Below are 19,134 nucleotides of genomic sequence, written 5' to 3'. Positions count from 1 at the left end.
ATTCCTTTAACAGGAAAAAAAACTAAGACTAAACTAAAACCCCAACAGTATATTTAGACAGAAAATTATTTTTGTTCCTGAAAGCCAGGAAGTTGTAAATGGGAAGGATTAGTGATTTGGACCCCACAGAGCAAACACCAGGCTGGTTATTACAGATGAGACTTGATGGATGTAGTTATGTTAAGGTTAGCACAGGAAGCTATTCCTATATTTTAAATTTTAATGACTGAACTCAGTCATATTATTGTTAGCAGTTGAATTTACACTGTTTTCTTTAAAATATACTCAGTTTGGCAGTCTTCTTTCCTGAAATGCTGCAAATATTTCAAAGTCCTTAATGTCCCTCTTGCTTAGTACCTTTGATCCAAAAATCTTCATTGAGAAATTTGTTTGTGCATATGAGTGTTGCTGCCTGTTCCGAGCTTCCCTTCCCCCTCCCCAAGACATTTGCCTCTGCCATGTGTTCTGAACTCCTTTGTTCCAAGAGCAGGCAAAACCAAATGTAACTCAAACTCTTTAGCAGTGTCTGATTGGCCAGTCACCCCGGGTCCACCCCCAGTCCTCCCCTTTCTCCTTCTCCAAATAAAAGAGAGGACCAAGGGGGGACCTGCCCTCTTTGGCTTTGTACCCCTTTCTGCGAACATCTGTGTGTTTCTGTTTCTGTTTGAAAGCTTCTAATTGCAGGAATTAGGCAAACCAGAAGCTCTATTTCTCCCTCTTTGCTTCTGCTGGTGGTATTAGATTTGCAGTTACCATTTGCCGCTTTTAGAGCTACTGAAATGCCGGATTGCCCGTGCTGCCTCTCTAGGCTGCCCGAGGCTTTCTGAGGCATTGAGCTATGAGCCTAGCCGGTAAAAAGCTGTAAGTATATTTCCACATCTGGCACCCAGCGTGCTCTCTCTGAACCTCAGTTTTGAGAGACTTTTAGGGTGTCCCAGCAGCTGCGTGTCTGCTGGAGTTAGCTCTGCACATCCTGCCATGCCAGCTCTGTGTAGCGAGCTGTTACTTTTTGCGTAACAGTGAGCCCAGAGGCTCAGCCTGTACCCTCCCCCACACCACGTGGTGAGGGAACAGCTGGAAAGTAGAAGACCCGTTTCGCTTATTTTTTTTCCTCCAGACCAGCTTTCCTGTGGTAAATCCAGAATTCTGGTGAGTATTTCCCTGCTGGTTTAGGGGCTTCTGTCTTAAGCTGGTGCCGGTGCAAATTTTCTCTTTTTTTTCCCTCTTTTTTTGCGATTTGGGACTGAGGTTTGTGGTGCTGCATTTGTAATGGGATCTGAGGTTTCTGCACACCATAGAGAAATATACTACCAAGTTCAAAGCTACCTTTCTTGTACTGGGCATAAATACCCTAAAAATCTGGTTCAATCTTTTGTATGATGACTTTTTCAGTACTTTCCTAATCTGACCTCTGAGGACATCAGATAGTCTGAATTTTGGGATAAGGTGGGGAGAAAACTCTCCTCTCTTAGGTGTTCAGGAGACAAAACAGTTTCAAAATTCTTTCCTCTCCTGTTACTAAGTTACACTTTGCCGAGAAAAAAGCAGTACATGACAAGCCACCGCAGAAATCCTCTTTTAATTCCCTTGCACCCTCTCACAACCCCTGTGTCCCTTACCCCTCTTCCCCTACACTGGAAAACACAGCTAGAGCAGACTGCTTCTCAGCACAGGAGTGCCATCGTCCTCCTGGCTCACCCGTGTTTCCTCAGCACCCTGCCTTGGACGGGAGTCCGGACCCAGTCCAAGGACCTTTCCAAACCCTTTTCTCCACTCCTTTGTCCCCAGTTTCTAGCCCTCACGTTTTAAGCGCACGTAAAAACCCCTTCTCCCCTGATCTCTTTGTTCCCAGGGTCAGCCATTGCCATGTGCTCGCAGCCCGGGAAAAACCCCCTCCCCCCAACCCCTTTTCTCCGAGTTTGTTTGTCTCCAATAATTGCGGATGCAACGTTTCTTCATCTCCAAACTACACCTCCCACAATCCCTTTCTCCCCCACCTCACAAATCCCTTCTTGTCCCCATCCCCTCCCACTCCCGTGTTGGAACCTGTCCCTGCCCCAAACCCTGCCCCCACAGCATCGTGTTTCATCCCCTCCTCTGTTCCCACCCATGGCTCAAGTACCGCCCCTGCCTCCCACAACCCCGCCCCCAACCCCTCCCCTCCTCCTGCTGCGTCCCTGCCTCCACTCCCCATCCCTGCCCCTCCACTCCCTGCCCCTGCTTCCCATTGTCCCACCCCAGGTTCCCACAGTCTTGTGACTACCCCCTTAAATCTGGGAACCCATGGCTACCAGGAAGTAACTGCTGCTGCTACTACTACTACACTCTCTCGTACTAGCACAACAGCTAACCATGGCTGGACGCCCTTTCCTTATTCTAATATTAAGGATTTGTGCAAGGCAATTAAGGAGTTTGGTATGCATAGTAATTTTTTAAAGAGCCTTTTAAGTGCTACTTTTGCAACTCACTTACTTGTACCTCATGATTTAATTACAACAGTGCAAACTCTTCTCACACCTGGTGATTTTGTGTTGTAGAAACAACAATGGAAAATAATTTTATCTGATTTATTGCAAATTTTGTGGCAAACTCCAGATAATTACGTGGACTGTGACAATAATTATATCACATTAGACCTTTTATCTGGTGACAATAATATGGCAAATCCCCAAAACCAAGCAATGCTTATCCCTCATCCAGTTCTTACTGAAATCACACATGCTGCTGAAAAGGCCTTAACATTACTACCATCTCAGACTCCTACATCTCATTATACCAACATCAAACAATTGCCAAATGAAAATATTATTCACTTTTATAACCATTTGCGCAAAGCTATCTTTTCCCAGGTTCCTAATCCTGACCTCCAACAAGCGCTCCTACTCGAACTGCTCCAAGTGAATACGAATGATGCTTGCAAATAAGTCATCCTCGCTCTTCCTTTGCATCCCCCTCCGACTGTTGAATCCATCCTTGAAGTCTGTACAAAGAAGGTGCAGCTGAACGCAGCTGTTCCCTTTTTGAAAAAAGTGGGGATGGTGGGGAAGCTTGTGGAGAATGCTGTGGGTACAGGGGAAACTCAATCTCGAAGTAACTTTGTATGCTGTCTTTGTCGGAAAAAGGGACGTGTAGTTTGCAATTGCAGAACAATTATAATTGCTGATAAAAAAATCTCCAAAGACTGTTTCCCCAGGTCAACAGCAGGGAAACTAGCGACTCAACACGTCCTAACAGCTCCGCGTTCCGACATAAATAGGGCTGCAGACAAAGCAACTTGGACTTCTGGACTCAGGTTTAAGGTAACCTGTGATGAAACACACCATTTCAACAACAACAACCAGACTGTGATACCCATCTCATTCCAGAATGTGGACCACATGCCAGAATTTACATACCTTTTTGTTATTGGGGACACTCGGGAAACACCTGCTGGGATAGAGGTTACACCCACACTCATGAAAATGGATTAGAACGGGTGTTCTAACCTAATTGTACAATGTATATATCCACCGTACTTTATGCCAAAGGGTCAAGTCATTGCACAGGCCATTCCACTGCCCAAATACCTGCCCACAGATGGTCATATCCCAGCCATCTGTTGGACTGAGGTTTTGGGAAACGATAAACCTGTTGTAGAATGTAAGCTCCGTCACAGATCACATAAAATCAGTATCATGGGGATGATAGATACAGGTGCTGATGTGTCGGTCATTCCATTTGATAAGTGGCCTGCGCAATGGGAATTGCAATCTCAGGGCATCATACAAGGGATTGGAGGTACCCAAATTGCGAAGCAATCCAAAAACGCCATTCAGATTGAAGGTCCTGAAGGACAAATAGTGACACTTCGTCCATATGTCCTAGACACGAAATTCACCCTTGTGGGGAAGGGATGCCATGTCTCAGTGGGGAACAAAAATTGATATCACCCCTAGACATCAAAATTTTCCCTTGCGGCCGCTGGAGCTGAGCGCCAACCACAAAAGCTAACTTGGAAAACAGATGAACCCGTGTGGGTTAACCAGTGGTCGCTAAAAGAAGAAAACTTAGAGGCACTCAAAACATTAGTAGCTGAACAATTGGCTAAAGGGAATATTGTACTAACTAATGGCCCCTGGAATACTCCTGTGTTTGTAATACAAAAACCAGGAAAGAACAAATATAGGCTCCTCCAAGATCTTAGAGAAATCAATAAGGTTATTGAAGACGTGGGTCCCCTTCAACCAGGTATGCCATCACCTTCAATGCTCCCACAACATTGGCTTTAGCTGTTCTTCATATTAAAGACTGCTTCTTTCATGTTCCACTCCACCCTGCAGATGCCCCTCAATTCGCATTTTCTGTGCCATTTCTTAATCGTGAAACTCCCATGGAATGTTACCATTGGCTTGTGCTTCCCAAAGGTATGAAAAATTCCCCAACTCTCTGCAAGAATATATTGCTAAAATTCTATCTCCCATCTGTGCTAAAGCAGAGAAAGCCATCATGGATGATGTGCTGGTATGTGCTCCCAATAATCAGTATCTCGAGCAAACACTTAACATGGTAATTGAGGCCCTAGAGGCCAAGGGCTTTGAATTACAACCAGAAAAAATGCAGAGGACAAGCCCTTGGAAATACCTTGGACTCAAAATCACAGAAACCTCTATCACCCCAACACCTGTCACCATTAATAATAACCCAAAAACATTAGAGGAAGTGCAACAGATCTGTGGGACACTGAATTATTTAAGACCCTGGTTAGGACTCACCACAGAGGATGTGGCTCCTATTGCAAACCTGTTAAAAGGGGAAGGTGGTCCAGCATCCCCTAGATCCCTGACAGAAGAGGCAAGGCAGTCTTTCAAAAAGATACAAGAGGTCATTTCCACCAGACAAGCACACAGGTATCAGCCCTCCCTACCCTTTAAGGTTGTCATTCTAGGGAATGTACCATGCTTTCACAGCCTCATATTTCAGTGGGACAAAGAGCAGAAGGAACCCCTCATCATAACTGAATGGGTATTCCTTCCACTCCAACCTCCTAAAACCATCCCACAGCCACAAGAACTAATGGCAAAAATTATCATGAAGGGTAGAGCAAGGCTCCGCACCCTGGCAGGTTGTGACTTTGCATGCATCTACTTACCTGTAACAACTGACACATTAGATCACCTACTTCAAAATAATACAAATTTACAATTTGCATTAGATAGTTACTCAGGCCAAATCTCCAGTCATTACCCAAAACATGACATGTTTAATCTGGCATTCTCTTTCATCCCTTGAGAGATTCAAAGTCGAAAACTCCTCGATGCAATTACCATTTTTACAGATGCTTCAGGAAAAAGTAAAAAGTCCATGATCACATGGAAAAATCCAAAGACGCAAAAGTGGGAATCTTGACATCAAAGTAATCCAGGGATCACCACAAGTAGCTGAACTAGCAGCTGTCGTTAGAGCATTTGAGCGGTTCAAAGAACCCTTTAATTTGGTCACAGACTCAGCATATGTAGCTGGAGTAACTGCTAGAGCTGAGCATGCTCTCCTAAAAGAAATCTCAAACAAAAAAATTTATGATTTGCTCTCAAAGCTAATTTATCTGGTTTCCCACAGAGAGCATCCCTATTTTGCCATGCATGTGAGGTCACATACAAACCTGCCAGGATTTATTGCAGAAGGTAATCACAGAGCTGATGCTCTAGCTATGCCAGCAGACATAGTTCTATCAGCCGACTTACCAAAGCTCCCCCAAGTTTTTGAACAAGCAAAATTGAGCCATGCCATGATGTACCATCAAAATATTCCTGCTCTTATCCGCATGTTCCATCTGTCGCGGACACAGGCAAAAGCAATAGTGGCAACATGTCCCAACTGCCAGAATCTACAGCTTCCATCACTGGGCATGGGGGTCAATCCCAGAGGCATTAATAGCAGTGAAGTGTGGCAGATGGACATCACACATTTCCTTGAATTTGGGAGATGAAAACATGTTCATGTTTCCATTGATACCTTCTCTGGTGGTATGTATGCCTCTGCACATGCTGGTGAAAAGGCTAAAGACGTTGAAAAACATCTTGTCCAAGCTTTTGCTGTGCTCTGTATACCTGAGGAGATAAAAACTGATAATGAACCTGCCTACACCTCTCAGGAGTTTAAAAACTTTCATCAGCAGTGGCGATTTCAACATGTTACAGGTATTTCCCACTCCCCAACTGGACAAGGCGTTGTTGAATGTGCCCATCAAACCCTCAAGCGAATGCTGCTACAACAGTCAGGGACCACTAAACTCAACTCACCTGTCCTCAGACTCAGCAAAGCACTGTTTACCATAAACTTCCTGAATGGCACCTTTGAGGATCCGAACCCTCCCATCTACCGTCATTTCCAGAACACCGGGAGACCGAAACTGAAGGAAAATCCAGAAGTCCTGATCTGGGACCCAGAGACTCAAAAAATCCAAGGACCATACAAACTTGTAACTTGGGGACGTGGGTATGCCAGTGTATCTACTCCTCAAGGACTGAGGTGGATCCCAGGGAAATGGGTAAAACCTTATGTCACTTCCTCAAAAGTTAAGGAGGTTAAAACTGCCTCCTGGAGGAGACAGCGTACAAAAGATCCTGATTTTGCACCTTCATGTAAACCCCCTACTGCAAATTTTGATGTTAATCCCTTAAGTTAAGTTGCACTGCTTTACACTCACATTTTGCACTGTATTTTGTAAATCTTCGTCCTGATACCCCATAGCATAGATGTCCTGACTAACCCCCTGAGTTTTAACTGGGGAACTAGTTTAAGGGCAACCTAAGTACTGTTGAGTTGTAGGGACGATAGATTCCAATTATGTTTTGCACTGTTGTTTTGTTACTGTTCTATGCACTTTAAGTTACTAACTACTACAACCCAGCTTTAAAGAAAAAAAACAGGGAATTGCTGCTGCCTGTTCCAAGCTTCCCTTCCCCCTCCCCAAGACATTTGCCTCTGCCGTGTGTTCTGAACTCCTTTGTTCCAAGCACAGGCAAAACCAAATGTAACTCAAAACTCTTTAGCAGTGTCTGATTGGCTGGTCACCTCAGGTCCGCCCCCCAGTCGTCCCCTTTCTCCTTCTCCGAATAAAAGAGAGGACCAAGGGGGGACCTGCCCTCTTTGGCTTTGCACCCCTTTCTGCGAACATCTGTGTGTTTCTGTTTTCTGTTTGAAAGCTTCTAATTGCAGAAGTTAGGCAAACCAGAAGCTCTATTTCTCCCTCTTTGCTTCTGCTGGTGGTATTAGATTTGCAGTTACCATTTGCCGCTTTTAGAGCTACTGAAATGCCGGATTGCCCGTGCTGCCTCTCTAGGCTGCCCGAGGCTTTCTGAGGCATTGAACTATGAGACTAGCTGGTAAAAAGCTGTGAGTATATCTCCACATATGAGCACAGACATACTCTAGCACAGTAACAGAACCCAAATAATTGAACTTGAGGGAAGGAATAAAGGAGCTTACCAGAGTCTCCTGTACTTTGCCTTTGTTGGTTTTGCACTGCAGTCCAGAAACTGTGACTTCAAAATCCGAGATTTTAATGTATAAGTGAAACCCTGTAGGACTTTGCATGGCAAGATATATTAGGGAAATAGTGCTAATACCCGAGTATATAAATACAAGTAGCTAGATGAGATTGACTACGTGTGACACCAAGAGATACCTAAACATTTTAACTAGGACATGCCATTATGGGTGCAACCTGATACTAGGAGAGCTGCTGCACAGTTCAAGCAACTTGAGCAGAGTTTTTTTCTCATAAAAATAGTAACTTCACCTGTTTACATGTCCTGGGCAAAGAATTTGTTGAAGTCTTGTGTTTTAGCTTGTAAGTGGTGGTTCTTGTGAGTTTATGTAAGAAGTCTTTGCTTTTTCAGTTCCTTGTTTTGTGGCCTGCTGAGAAACCTGATGGAGCACAGAAAGATTTTCCTTTCTCCAATTTTATTTTTCACAAACTTCTCCTATTCATGGAAGCATGAACAGAGTTTATTGACAGAGTTCAATAGTAGCACATCGGGCTAAGGTAGAGATGGGGTAAAACACCTGCGTAACCTCCTGTAAAACATCATGTTAGTTCTTAAAAGCAGTAGTACAGCATTCCCTTTAATATTTATCCAACTCAGAATCCCCAGCCCCAGAGCTCCTCTTTTCAACTCTGGGGCTACCCAGATCATATCCGTGGATGGTTCATTTCTGCTCTCAAAGCTAGCTGCTCTAAAAACTGTCCACTTTTGATCTTGTGTTTCTGTAAAATAACTGATTACTCATGGCTATATTAGATATTTACAACAATAAATGTGATCTAAGGCATGAGCTATAGTTTATCTGTATTTAAGATCTTTTAACTCACAGATAGCCATCAGACTGGCTATCAGTCTTTTTCCCCAGTCTGAATCTCAGGTCCAGTAACACACCACACTTGAAGAACAGGAAGAAGGACATGTTGATCAGTTCTTATAGTTCAAAATTTGGGCTGAATCTAAAATACATCTGTTCTTCTAGACATCTGACATGTGGTCAAGACTGGAAATTATGTAAGAGAGCATGAATATTTTTGGACTAAATATCTCACAAGAGTAATTCACATTTTCCCCTGGTTCACACAGCCTTCTACCCAGGCAACAGATGGGTAACCTTAACTCTTAAACCTAATGGTCTGTCTTGAAGTTCCTTTTCATGTGCTTCCGGTATGTGTCTTCATACTGCTAAAGTTCCTTTGATCTCCTCTTGGCCACTTTCCAGACCATCTTTTAATTCCTTTTGTGAAATTTCCATACCAGCTTTAATTCTTGCCAGAAGGCAACTGTTCCATATCTGTGTCAAGCAGGACACTAAAGCTTTAAATTCTCAGCATTTTTCTCTCTGGAAGTAGTACTCCCTGCTCAGACTTCAGAGTCATCAGGAATATGTGGATCCAAGCACTGCTGGCAAAAGAAATAAGGACACAGAATTCTTTCCTTGACAACAATTGTTCCCTTTCCGTTTGCTGCTTGACTTGATTGTAGTGATACTTGGCTTTTATCTGCAGTACTTGCTACTCCTTAAGTTCCAGGAATCTTTATTAAAAAAAAAAAAAAAGGGGTGTCCAGCCAAAACCACAACTTGTTTGGTACTCTTTGCTGAGTTCTTTCTGTTGTCTGTGTGTATATCCTTCGAACCTTGTGAGTGCAAGACCTGGGATTGTCCCTTAGTACCATTCTTTTACTGTCATTAAAGGACGCAGATGTGACTCAGAATCATCTTGGACTTGATTAATTGATCTGTAGATGACCCTCAGGTGCAGGGCAAAGGTTGTTTTTAAATTTGAAGAGTCCTTACTTCTGCATTTTATTGAAAAGGAGTTTCTGAGTTTTGGGGAGGCCTGGCTGCCTTCTGGGGTAAGGTCCCAGTTAAATATGTTAATATTAACAGACATGGTTGAAGAACAGGTTAACATATTATCATAAGGGAAAAGCTAATGGCATTTCCTCTTTAAGTTTACTGTTTGTTATGACTCACCCCCGCAGGTGAGAGTGACTGAGGTTCTTGTTTGCAGTAGATTAGAGTGAAATGACACTGACTACATAAACATATGTTTATGTAGGGATTATTTTAGATTGATGTACTTGCAATGGAAAGGAGATATATAGCCATTTTGGTTATTTTCTGTCTGTGGTAATATAATGGTACGAAAGTATAAAGATACCACTTAAGAAAATACCTAAGGAAAAGAAAGAATGAGAAAGAAAGGGTAAGAGTAGATAGTGGAAAGATACCTACCCATCTACCAAGGAGGCTTGATTGTGGTTATTTGGTGTCCACTGATTGAAGTGATGGTCTCCATCTTGATCAGTTGGGAGTAGGGGAAGCCCCTGAAACACAACATTCAATGGGTTAATAAACATTCAGGTTGGTTGGACACCCCTTCCCTTACTGGGGGGGCACTTTTACACTGTCTGATGTAACACTGTGGATCACATGCAGTCCTCTGGTGGAAGGCCCCAAAAACTAGGCAGGGGGAACTCTGGGGGTCTCTGATAGTTTATGACACCTTCGAAGACATGACAGCTGCCTCTCATGCCAGTGTGGTTGAGCCAGTTGTGCCCTATCAGAAGGAGTGAAAACCTTCAGGCCTGTGTGTGAATGCCCTGGTCCTTCCCCAGGGAGAAGTTGTAAAACTGAGCCTGTTATCTAAGGGAGGACACTGGCATGATAAAAAGCATTATCCCACCTCTGCAGGCTCTGCATCTTACCTGCCTTCCCCCTTATGTGGCTCAAACCCCAGCTTATCCTCTGATGGTGGATGCTCACCCCCTCTGCACCTGGCCTGTGACCTTGCAAACCTGGCCTCGGCAAAGCACCCACTGCTATTGTAAATGGCTGATTGCTTGAGTCACTAACCATGAACAGTTCAGTCTCTCATGCCATCCTGCTATACAAATGGTAGTGACTAAATAATAGAATTTTTTTAAATTTAATTTTATTTTTTTACTCTGGTAGGTTTTAAAAAACTGAAATGCATTACTTAGATATGTTAGGACACTAAGGTCCATGTTTCTATCAGAGAGCAACAACACCATCTTTAAAATCCTGACGGGTTGTTAAAAGCATTTGTGTAATTGTGACGTAGTATCCAGTGAAGTCTGTTGAGAACCTGGCACCAGCTGGAGTGGGATTGGATCTGGGTGCATGGCTTTGCATAACTGTACTCTCTGTACTCTATGTACATATTGTAAGTCCAGAAATATATATGTATGTATATATTTTGTTTGTGATTTGAGTCATGATTTTAATCTCATAGAATCGTGTAATGGCTTGGGTTGGGAGGGACCTTAAAGACACCTTCCACTAGACCAGATTGCTCAAAGCCCCATCCAGCCTGGCATTGAATGCTTTCAAGGAGGATACACAGCTTCTCTGGGCAACCTGTTCCAGTGCCTCACCTCTACACCTATTCTGCATCTATACATCTATTCGTTTGTCTTAATCTCTGCATCTACTTGTTCTAACTGCTTTGTACAGTAACCCTAGATACTTTTGTCTTCAGTACCACATTGTATATAGTGTGAGAATGTAGCTTATAACCCCTGCTACTGCAAGAGCTTTTTTTAAAGAGTTTATCTCAGCACGCACCCAGAAGCCTTTCTGGAAGTTTCAAGTGTGCTAAATCTTCACAGATTCAATACCATTGCGGACTTTGTTCTTTAGGACAACAGTAGGTAAAGATGAAAATGTGGCTGAACTCCATCTACCATATTCAGAATTGTTAGAATCTACAAAGCTTAGATTTTCCTACTACTGTCAGAAAATGTAAGTACATTCTTCAGTTTCGCACAAAAGTTTCTGGGAGCTAAAATTGCTATGGTGCCATGATGGCTAGCATGATGTCCCAGGCACCGAGCAATCTTCTGCCTGCCTCGAGCGAGGATGGATGGAAACTGATCGCGGCAGGGGAGGGCCAGCGAAGCATCTGCTCGGGATCACCTTGCCCACTGGTGTCGAAGGCATGCAAGGAGGTAGGAAAAGAGCAGAGGGACTCCTTTGTGGATGAAGGGGTTTATTGCAGGGAAAAATCCACAGAACGAAGTCGAAGCTGCATGGCTTGGAGGAGTCTTGTACCCCCATGAAACAGGAGTGGAAAACACACAGTAACCAACAGAACATCAGCCAGGGAGAAGGAATTACAGCAAATGGGAGAAGTGGTAGGCGGGGAGGGATAACAAGGACCTATGTAACAACCGAAGAACACACATCTCTCTGGAAATACAACCAAATACGAGAAATAAGGGCAGGGAGGGCTGCGGCCAATGGTAAGGCACGGATTTATGTGTTTTTCACAGCCTTGTGAGTGCTCAGGGCTTTTGGGCTGTGGCAGCATCAAACCAATGGACCTTTGGGTCTACTTGATCTGGCTGACCCTGGCTTTGGCCATGGTTCACCACAACATAAAATCATGTGGATTTGTTAGTCAGTTTTCTTAGGGTTTAATGCAATTCTATTTATCAGTAAACCATATGCTATCCTTTAACCAAGGAACCAGATTTTCTGTAGCTACTACAGCTATTTGGAATTACCATTTTGTTCATTTGCATAATAAGTTAGGAAATCTACTTGAAAATTCTAATGCATAATATGATTTATTAAATGCAAGGTTAAAATCAGGGTTAAAATTACCCTGTTGAATACTGTGACCTTAATACTGTCTTTGCAAGTTTCCTCAGGAGCTTAATGCATTCAGATTTATACTAACTTGAGTACAACCCATTTATTTTTCTTTGACCCTTTTGTCTGCTATATGATTTACTCATGCTGCATATTGTTTTCTTTTAAATACTGTTAAGTCTTTGCTTGAAGCAAAACTGCTCTCCAGATTTTCTCTTGGAGGTAATTTGCTCTAGGCTACTTTTTAACTTTCTGAAATGAAAAGTAATTGCGGTTCAGGTTTTAATTGTATGTCTTTTTCTCCTTTCAAGAATATGCTGCCTGGACACATCACTTTGTTATTTAAAGGGCTGATAAATGTGTCTAAGTTGTATTAATTTATGTGGCAATAGAATTCAAATTAATGCTAACCAGAAGATCTTTCAATGCATGAGTAGTGTGAAAGGTATAATTAAATGTCTTGATATTGTCTTCCTAAATTAGGCTTTTACAGATTCCAGAAAGTTCACAGTGTTATAATGACACAGAGGGGTCTTTGAGCTATGTGTAGAACATTTAGGTAAATACTTAAGCTGATGTAGAGTCTTCCTGTAGTTGGTGATTCCTGTTAAGAGCATCCCAGGGTTCTTTGGTTGAGGACAAACCTGAAAGATTAACCCACTATGACGGAACAGACTATGGCTGAAGAATTTGCACAGTTGCATTTTTTAGAAGAAAAATTGTGTGCTGTGTGCAGAATTACTCGCTTCAAATAATCAGTCTTAAAAAAATGGTTAGCTTTGTCATAATCTGGTTCAGTCACTTGTGGAAGAGCATTGTATTCTTGCTCACTGCTCAACGTGTATCCTCATCAGGGGTTAGTGGAGCGTGATTTCCCTCTTTCTTCTGGCCACTTTGCCACTTTCTTCCTAGTGTTGGGCCAGCATGGAGTTTGCTGGTGTGAACCCGCTGTTGACTCATATCTGGCCTAGCATTCAGGATCACCACAGGTTGCTTTTCAGACAGTTGCTTTTCAGATAGATGTCTGGAGCTCTTCCACTCCAAATGCAGAATTTTGCACTTCTTGGTGAACCTCCTGAAGTTACTCAGAGTCTATTTTTTTTTTTTTTTTTTTTTTTTTTTTTTTTTTTGCTTTACAGCTATTCCATGGTTTCCATGGTTTGTAACTTGGAGGTGAAGCACTGAATTTTAATGTTAGTTATCACTGTGGATGTTTTAGATTGGCAATGTCTTGCAGTCCACAGTGAAAAGTGAACATACCCTAAGCTTGGCTGGCACCAAAGTGAATTTTCTGTATGTTTTTTCATGAATTAGTGTATGTTTTTGGCTACCTCCAGCTGCCAAGATTGTTTGAAATATGCTAAATAGCCTTAGGCATTTCTGCTTCAGGAAAGACTTGTTGATTCTTTTCTTAGTGAGAAAGATGGCATTTTTATCTCATATCTCAAATAGCAACAGTGGAAATTATATTTAGGGTGCAGTGGACTTGAAAGAAATCAATATTCTTTTTAGCTTGTGTAAAAAAAAATCATAGGTTCTTAGCAAAACCATACCATGCAGCACATTGAAACTGCTATTATTCTTTTTTCTGTGGAGACTATCGATTAAAGTTCGGGTACCAGCAGTGTCATTTCTGGGTGCTGGGATTTAAGTATGGGCTCTGTAACAGTGGTGACTGATATGATTCAGCTGTAGGTCGGTTGGAGCGACCCAGGTGGGACTACAGTCCTCTCACACCTGCAGGGAGTAGGAAAGGTTATGTTCAAGCACCAGCTGAATGTTGTCACTTGGGAATCCACTGGTGCAGCCCTAGATGCATGGATTCATTCATCTAAAGGCCCGCACAATGTACTGCTCACCATTTCTTTTTCCAGTCATGGAGACTGAAAGGTGGGTTGTCTTCCTTTTTCAAAGGGTAGATGAACGGTAGAAAAACAATTGATTTCTATAGGACTCACATGAAAATTTCTGGTGGAGGTGATAAGTGAGTCTGAAAGATGTATTAGAGTCCCTTTATGTACACAATAGAGTCTACACAAGATTTAAACATGGAGGGAGATGTATTCTAGCTTGGATTTGGTGGCAGGATGCATATTCATCCTAAAAATAGCATGTGCTCTCTGTCGTGTAAGAGCTCTCTGTTTGAATTGGAGTAATCTCTGGAATGTATCTTCCTCCTGAGACAAAGTTGTCTTTTTTTATTCCATGAATGACTCTCCCAGACAGTGAAAGTGGTCCTACCTATTAGAAATATCCCATATGGTTGAAGTGCCTCTTGAAGTGCTTGGTGTACATAGGTCAATGTAGACTGTCGGGGAGGCTGGAGAACAGTAATTCATTTGGAGAAAATCAGGAGGATGTAAACAAAGGAAAGGCTCTTTCAGGCATTAATACATAATGTTTGTTTTTGAACATTTAAGGCTTGTTTTTGAAATAAATGGTACCCTCAAAGTGTGAAAACCATTGCACAGATGTCTTTGTAGATTACTAAAGTAAAGAAACAAAAATCTGCACTGTGACCATTTCAGCTCTTGCTTTCAATTGTAAAGGTTCCCCTCCCCCCAGTTTTAGCATTTGCCAGTTTGCGTTTCAGTGAGGGTAAATACATTGGGAGTCCTAGTCCTTTCAGTGTTTATTAGAAGATATGGCCAAATATTTCAAACTGTTTGAATTCTTTTCTCTGGAGATCTGATCAGTGATATCAATGCATTGTTACTGTAATATCTAGATTATCCACGTGTCACGGGCTTTTGGGGACAGATTTTGGTGACTCTGAAAGGGCTTTAGGCAACACATAAAACCTAAGGTTGTCACATTCTTTTAATTTTGCTTCTTTCTGATACCCATTGTTTTTGTCACACAAAGAAAAGGAGCAGATTTACTAAAATTCCTGTTAATGCTGAAAATAATCACTGTCTTAGAAGGTGAACAGGACATTGATCTTTAGTGCCCAGAACAGAATTAATCAGTCCTATTTATTTGAGCCAACCTGCTGTATCTTATTTTATGTTTAAATACTGGTTTTATTAAATATGATATTATATATGTGACCAATTGTTATTATTTCTCTTGGAGATTTCTTTCAAATATTTTGGCCAAAGTCTGTTTATAGTCATAGCTCATAGACAGCTGTAATTATACTCCAATTAGCAGATATTCAGAGACACAAACTGTTTCATTGCTTTGAAGGGGTTAATATGTTGGAAAGGGCGAACTTTAGAGAAAAATAGTATGCAGTTCCACATTAAAAAGAAAAATCAAAGAAGAAAACAGGCTGTTTGGCACTTTGTTAAGGAAGTGAGTGATGCACGAGTCTGTTTTGCCCAAGTAAGAAGTGACCAATTCTATTTACCCCTACATTTACTCTTCAGTTGAAGTAACTGATGTAATACAAGTGTGTGGGGGTTTTTTCGGTTAGTTTTTTTTTCCTTAGCAGAATTGCTCTGCCATGTTATAATCACATTTTTCTTGTCTTGCTTTCCATGCTTTTCAGCAGTTCTGAATAATATATAAAAACCTCACATGTATAGGCTTTGTCTTGTCTTTCAGTTCACTTGCAAGATTAACATTGCTGTTGACCAAAGTTAAGCAAATGCAATGAAGGCTGATATTTTTCCAATTAATTATTGGAAATTGTTCCTGCCTGTGAACATCAGTATTCGGCGCACACTCATACCAGAATAAAATGGTTGGTCATTAGCTTCCAGTCCTTGGTGTCTAAACTTGACATTTCCTCCAAAAAAATCCACCATGGTTCTCCTGAAAGGTACAGAGATCACTTTTGGAACAAACACACTTGTTTTAGTAGGGCTTTAGAGAGTTGGTTTGGAAATTGTAAAATACTGCATTCATCACCATGCTCAAAAGAATGATTTATTCATGTATTTCAGATAGAATTATTTTTGTCTCTGTCTCTCTAATGCACTACACTTTGGGATATACAAATCATTTGAATGTGTCATACTAAAAACTGGTGGCTGAAAGCTGTTGTCCCTGCTGGAAACCATGAGAACTGTGGAAAGTTTCCTTTTCTCCTTTAAAAGGGAAAAAGGTCTTTGTTAGGCTCGATTCTTGTGGTAACCCTATGTAGATTAATGTGGAAGTCAAATAAAGTTGCTCTATGGAGTGGGTTGGGCAGGACAAGCAAAATAACTGTTCCTCTGTTAGGTAATTCATATAGTAATGGTTTCTGTAACAGAAATGTATAAAGAGTAGAAAACTGCTGTTTTGAAAAGGAGGTAGAAGGGAGAGCTGCTCAGTGGTTATTTGTTCATGTCAGAGTTCAGAGATTGTTTTAAATATGATTTCCTTAATTATTTTATTTAGGCTGTCTTGTTATGTTGGTTCTCAATGACCATATCTCAGCTTGCTAAATAGGTAACTGGCAAGAGCGTCATCAGCTCATGAACCAAAGAATCCAGCTTGCTGCAAACGGAGCTGCACAGAAGATGTGAAAATAATCCAAATACTTCAGTAGGAACTGGGGGTTCTTCACCAAACCCCAAAATGTACTCACTCAAATCAGGCATTTTCAAATTCATTTCTTTTTCCGTCACTTGTAATGTGGAAGGTGCTGTCTGACAGCCCTGGAAATTAAGTCCTCTATTTTTCCACAGGACAGGTATAGCAAGGGCGGCAGCAATGCAAGCTTCCCCACACTGTCCTGCCAATGTTCCTCAGTCCAGTTCTGAAGAAGTCACTTCTGGAGGTGAGTGGGTGGAAGAGTCTCTGTCTGTGCAGAGACTGCTGCAGGGCAGTGGTTCCTGCAGGACAGGCTGTTGGATGGAGGCTGAACCCTTGTCTTGAGTGAACCACCAGTCTTTAAGATAATCAATTTATGTATCATAAAGCAGCGCGGGCTGGATTAGTTGAGGTTGCATTATTCTGCTTGACTGCTGTCACATTTTGGTATTTCTTTGTGGTTGGATGGCACCTGTATATTTTTTTCTTTTTGCACTGTTTTGTTGTTAAAGACTTTGTCAGTGCTTATGTACACGTCTCTGAAGTGGCATGTGAATAACTGAATGCAGCCTGGTTGTAAATGTGGTACAGAAGAACAGTTACTGGTGGCAGCTATGTGTGCAAGAGGAGCTGTAGGGCACTAGCCCAGGAGGCATGCTTTGAAATGCACCAGAAATTGATAAGAAAGTGTGTGTTGGTTTCCAGTATCTAAATGAACGATTAGGTTTCTTTTGCAAAACCGTATCTTAACCATTTCTCTTTTCATAATCACTATGTAATTTAGATATTAACATCAATTAAGCTGGTAAACTAATGTTCGTTTTTAGATAATTTTACAATTAATGAAATCTGCCTATCTAAAGCTAGACATGCAACATTCTACACTATATGAAAATAAAGAGTATGTATTGCAGTTACAATAGATAGTTGTCATCCAAACCAGAAATATGTGATAAATTGTGTGAGAGGAATTAATGACTGATGCAAGTTTTCAGAACAAAACTAATGAATGCTTACCAGTTTGGAAAATGAATTTTCCTATACATTCTGGGAGTTACTTAAGTACTAGCTACTTGAAATACAGTGAGAAGTGTTCTGTTTTCAGCCAAATTTACATCTCTTGAATACTGAAATAAATCTGAGAAAATGGGAAACAAAGGCTTAGCAAGCCTGTTAGGTCATGGGGAATTACTTTTCTAGTTTCAATTGCTGAGTGAAGGATTTGCAATGACTTGATTGTTGTTTGTAGTGTAGGCCCTTAAGTTTGTTTAACTCTGTTTCTATGGCTGTTTGTAAACAGGTATGATAACAAGAGGTCATTGTACAATTCAGTAATTGTATAAACTTAGCGTTGTTCCTGTCTGTTTCCACAAGATCATAAAGTAAGAAGAGTTAATTTTCCTGGTCAAACTAGACTTCCTGAAGGGATTTCTTAATTTTTTTTCTTTAAAGGTTATGAGTCAGAATAGTATTCATTCCATATACAGCTAAAACAGTTCCCAACTTTTAATTTTCTTATTTTTTTTTAAATTTTGTCAGGCAGGGGATATTGACTTCATTCATAATTAAAATTAATGACAAAGTCCTGTTGAGAAGTCATTTGAGACTGGTCCATAAAGTGGAGAACAGTTTTGAGGATCCTTGCCATGACAATACATGGCCTTAGGATATTTACTAGTAAGTCACCTTACTTAATCTTTTTATGGTTCCAATAAATCATGTGGATTTGATTTTTTTTTTTTCAGCTCTTTTGAGTGCAGTACAGATTTCTAATCTTTTACTGATGTTGACAAAGCTGTAGAGAGGTCTGGGGTTGGCCTCCCACATACCTGAAGTCCAGAATTTCAGCTCAAACCTCCCTCTCTGCCATGTAAAACTTTGAAGATAGTTATATACCTTGTCACAATTAAACCTTTTTTATAAGAGACTTTATTTTAAATTCAAGTACAAAAATACATTTTCAGTAAAACACAAAAGAATGGTCATGGAGCCTGTTTTCTTCACACAGTATTTATTCATACCATATTCATTTTTCTGTCTCTGCATCTTTTTTCTGTGACTACTAATTAATACAGAGTCTGATTTTTTTCTGCATATTTACATTGAGTAGTGGTGATCTAAAGTAGCACACTTGTAAACCAGCATATGGCCCAGAGCATCCCAGAACTCCTTGATCCTGGAGTCTTTCCTTACACAAATCCGTTGTTTCTACTGTGATTGCTTACATGAGAAGAGGCTTTGGCATTACGTTCATAGTTACAGATCCCTGTCTTAAGGGCTTCCACCTTATCAACTTGTCTTTACCTCCAGTTATATCCCAGTGATTGTATAGCCTCTCAGAGCTTTTTCCCAGGGACTGAGAGTAGAGGAAGGTTAAACCAGTCTTTCAAGAGGGTACATAAAGATTTTCCTGAAGATGCAGTAAATTGGTTTGAGGCTTCAGGCTCAGTTTACAGTCTCATTTTTTTCACCAACCACTAGATAAGAGAGTTTAAGGGACATAGAATTTTGGATCAAGTGTCAGAGACA

At 41.2% G+C, this 19,134-nt stretch overlaps 1 protein-coding gene across 7 annotated transcripts in view; it reads left to right on the top strand.

The window, feature by feature from the left end:
• The window catches only part of PPP2R2C (protein phosphatase 2 regulatory subunit Bgamma), a 210,000-nt gene that overhangs the window by 72,288 nt on the left and 118,578 nt on the right, over positions 1-19,134 (top strand). Inside the window, exon 2 of one of the 7 annotated variants that reach the window (XM_042053870.1) lies at positions 16,766-16,852. The exons of 5 other annotated variants lie outside the window; for them this stretch is intronic. In XM_042053870.1, the coding sequence (XP_041909804.1) occupies positions 16,766-16,852 (87 nt within the window). Of the gene's footprint in view, positions 1-16,760; positions 16,853-19,134 lie in introns of all 7 variants that reach the window. One more of the 7 variants, XM_042053874.1, reaches the window with a different exon arrangement.

This window comes from Corvus kubaryi, unplaced genomic scaffold (assembly GCF_017639235.1).
Source record: "Corvus kubaryi isolate FWS band 111438036 unplaced genomic scaffold, C.kubaryi_AGA036_p1.0 split1-131, whole genome shotgun sequence".
Lineage (NCBI taxonomy): Eukaryota > Metazoa > Chordata > Aves > Passeriformes > Corvidae > Corvus > Corvus kubaryi.
This window is presented reverse-complemented; position numbering and strand designations above follow the sequence as displayed.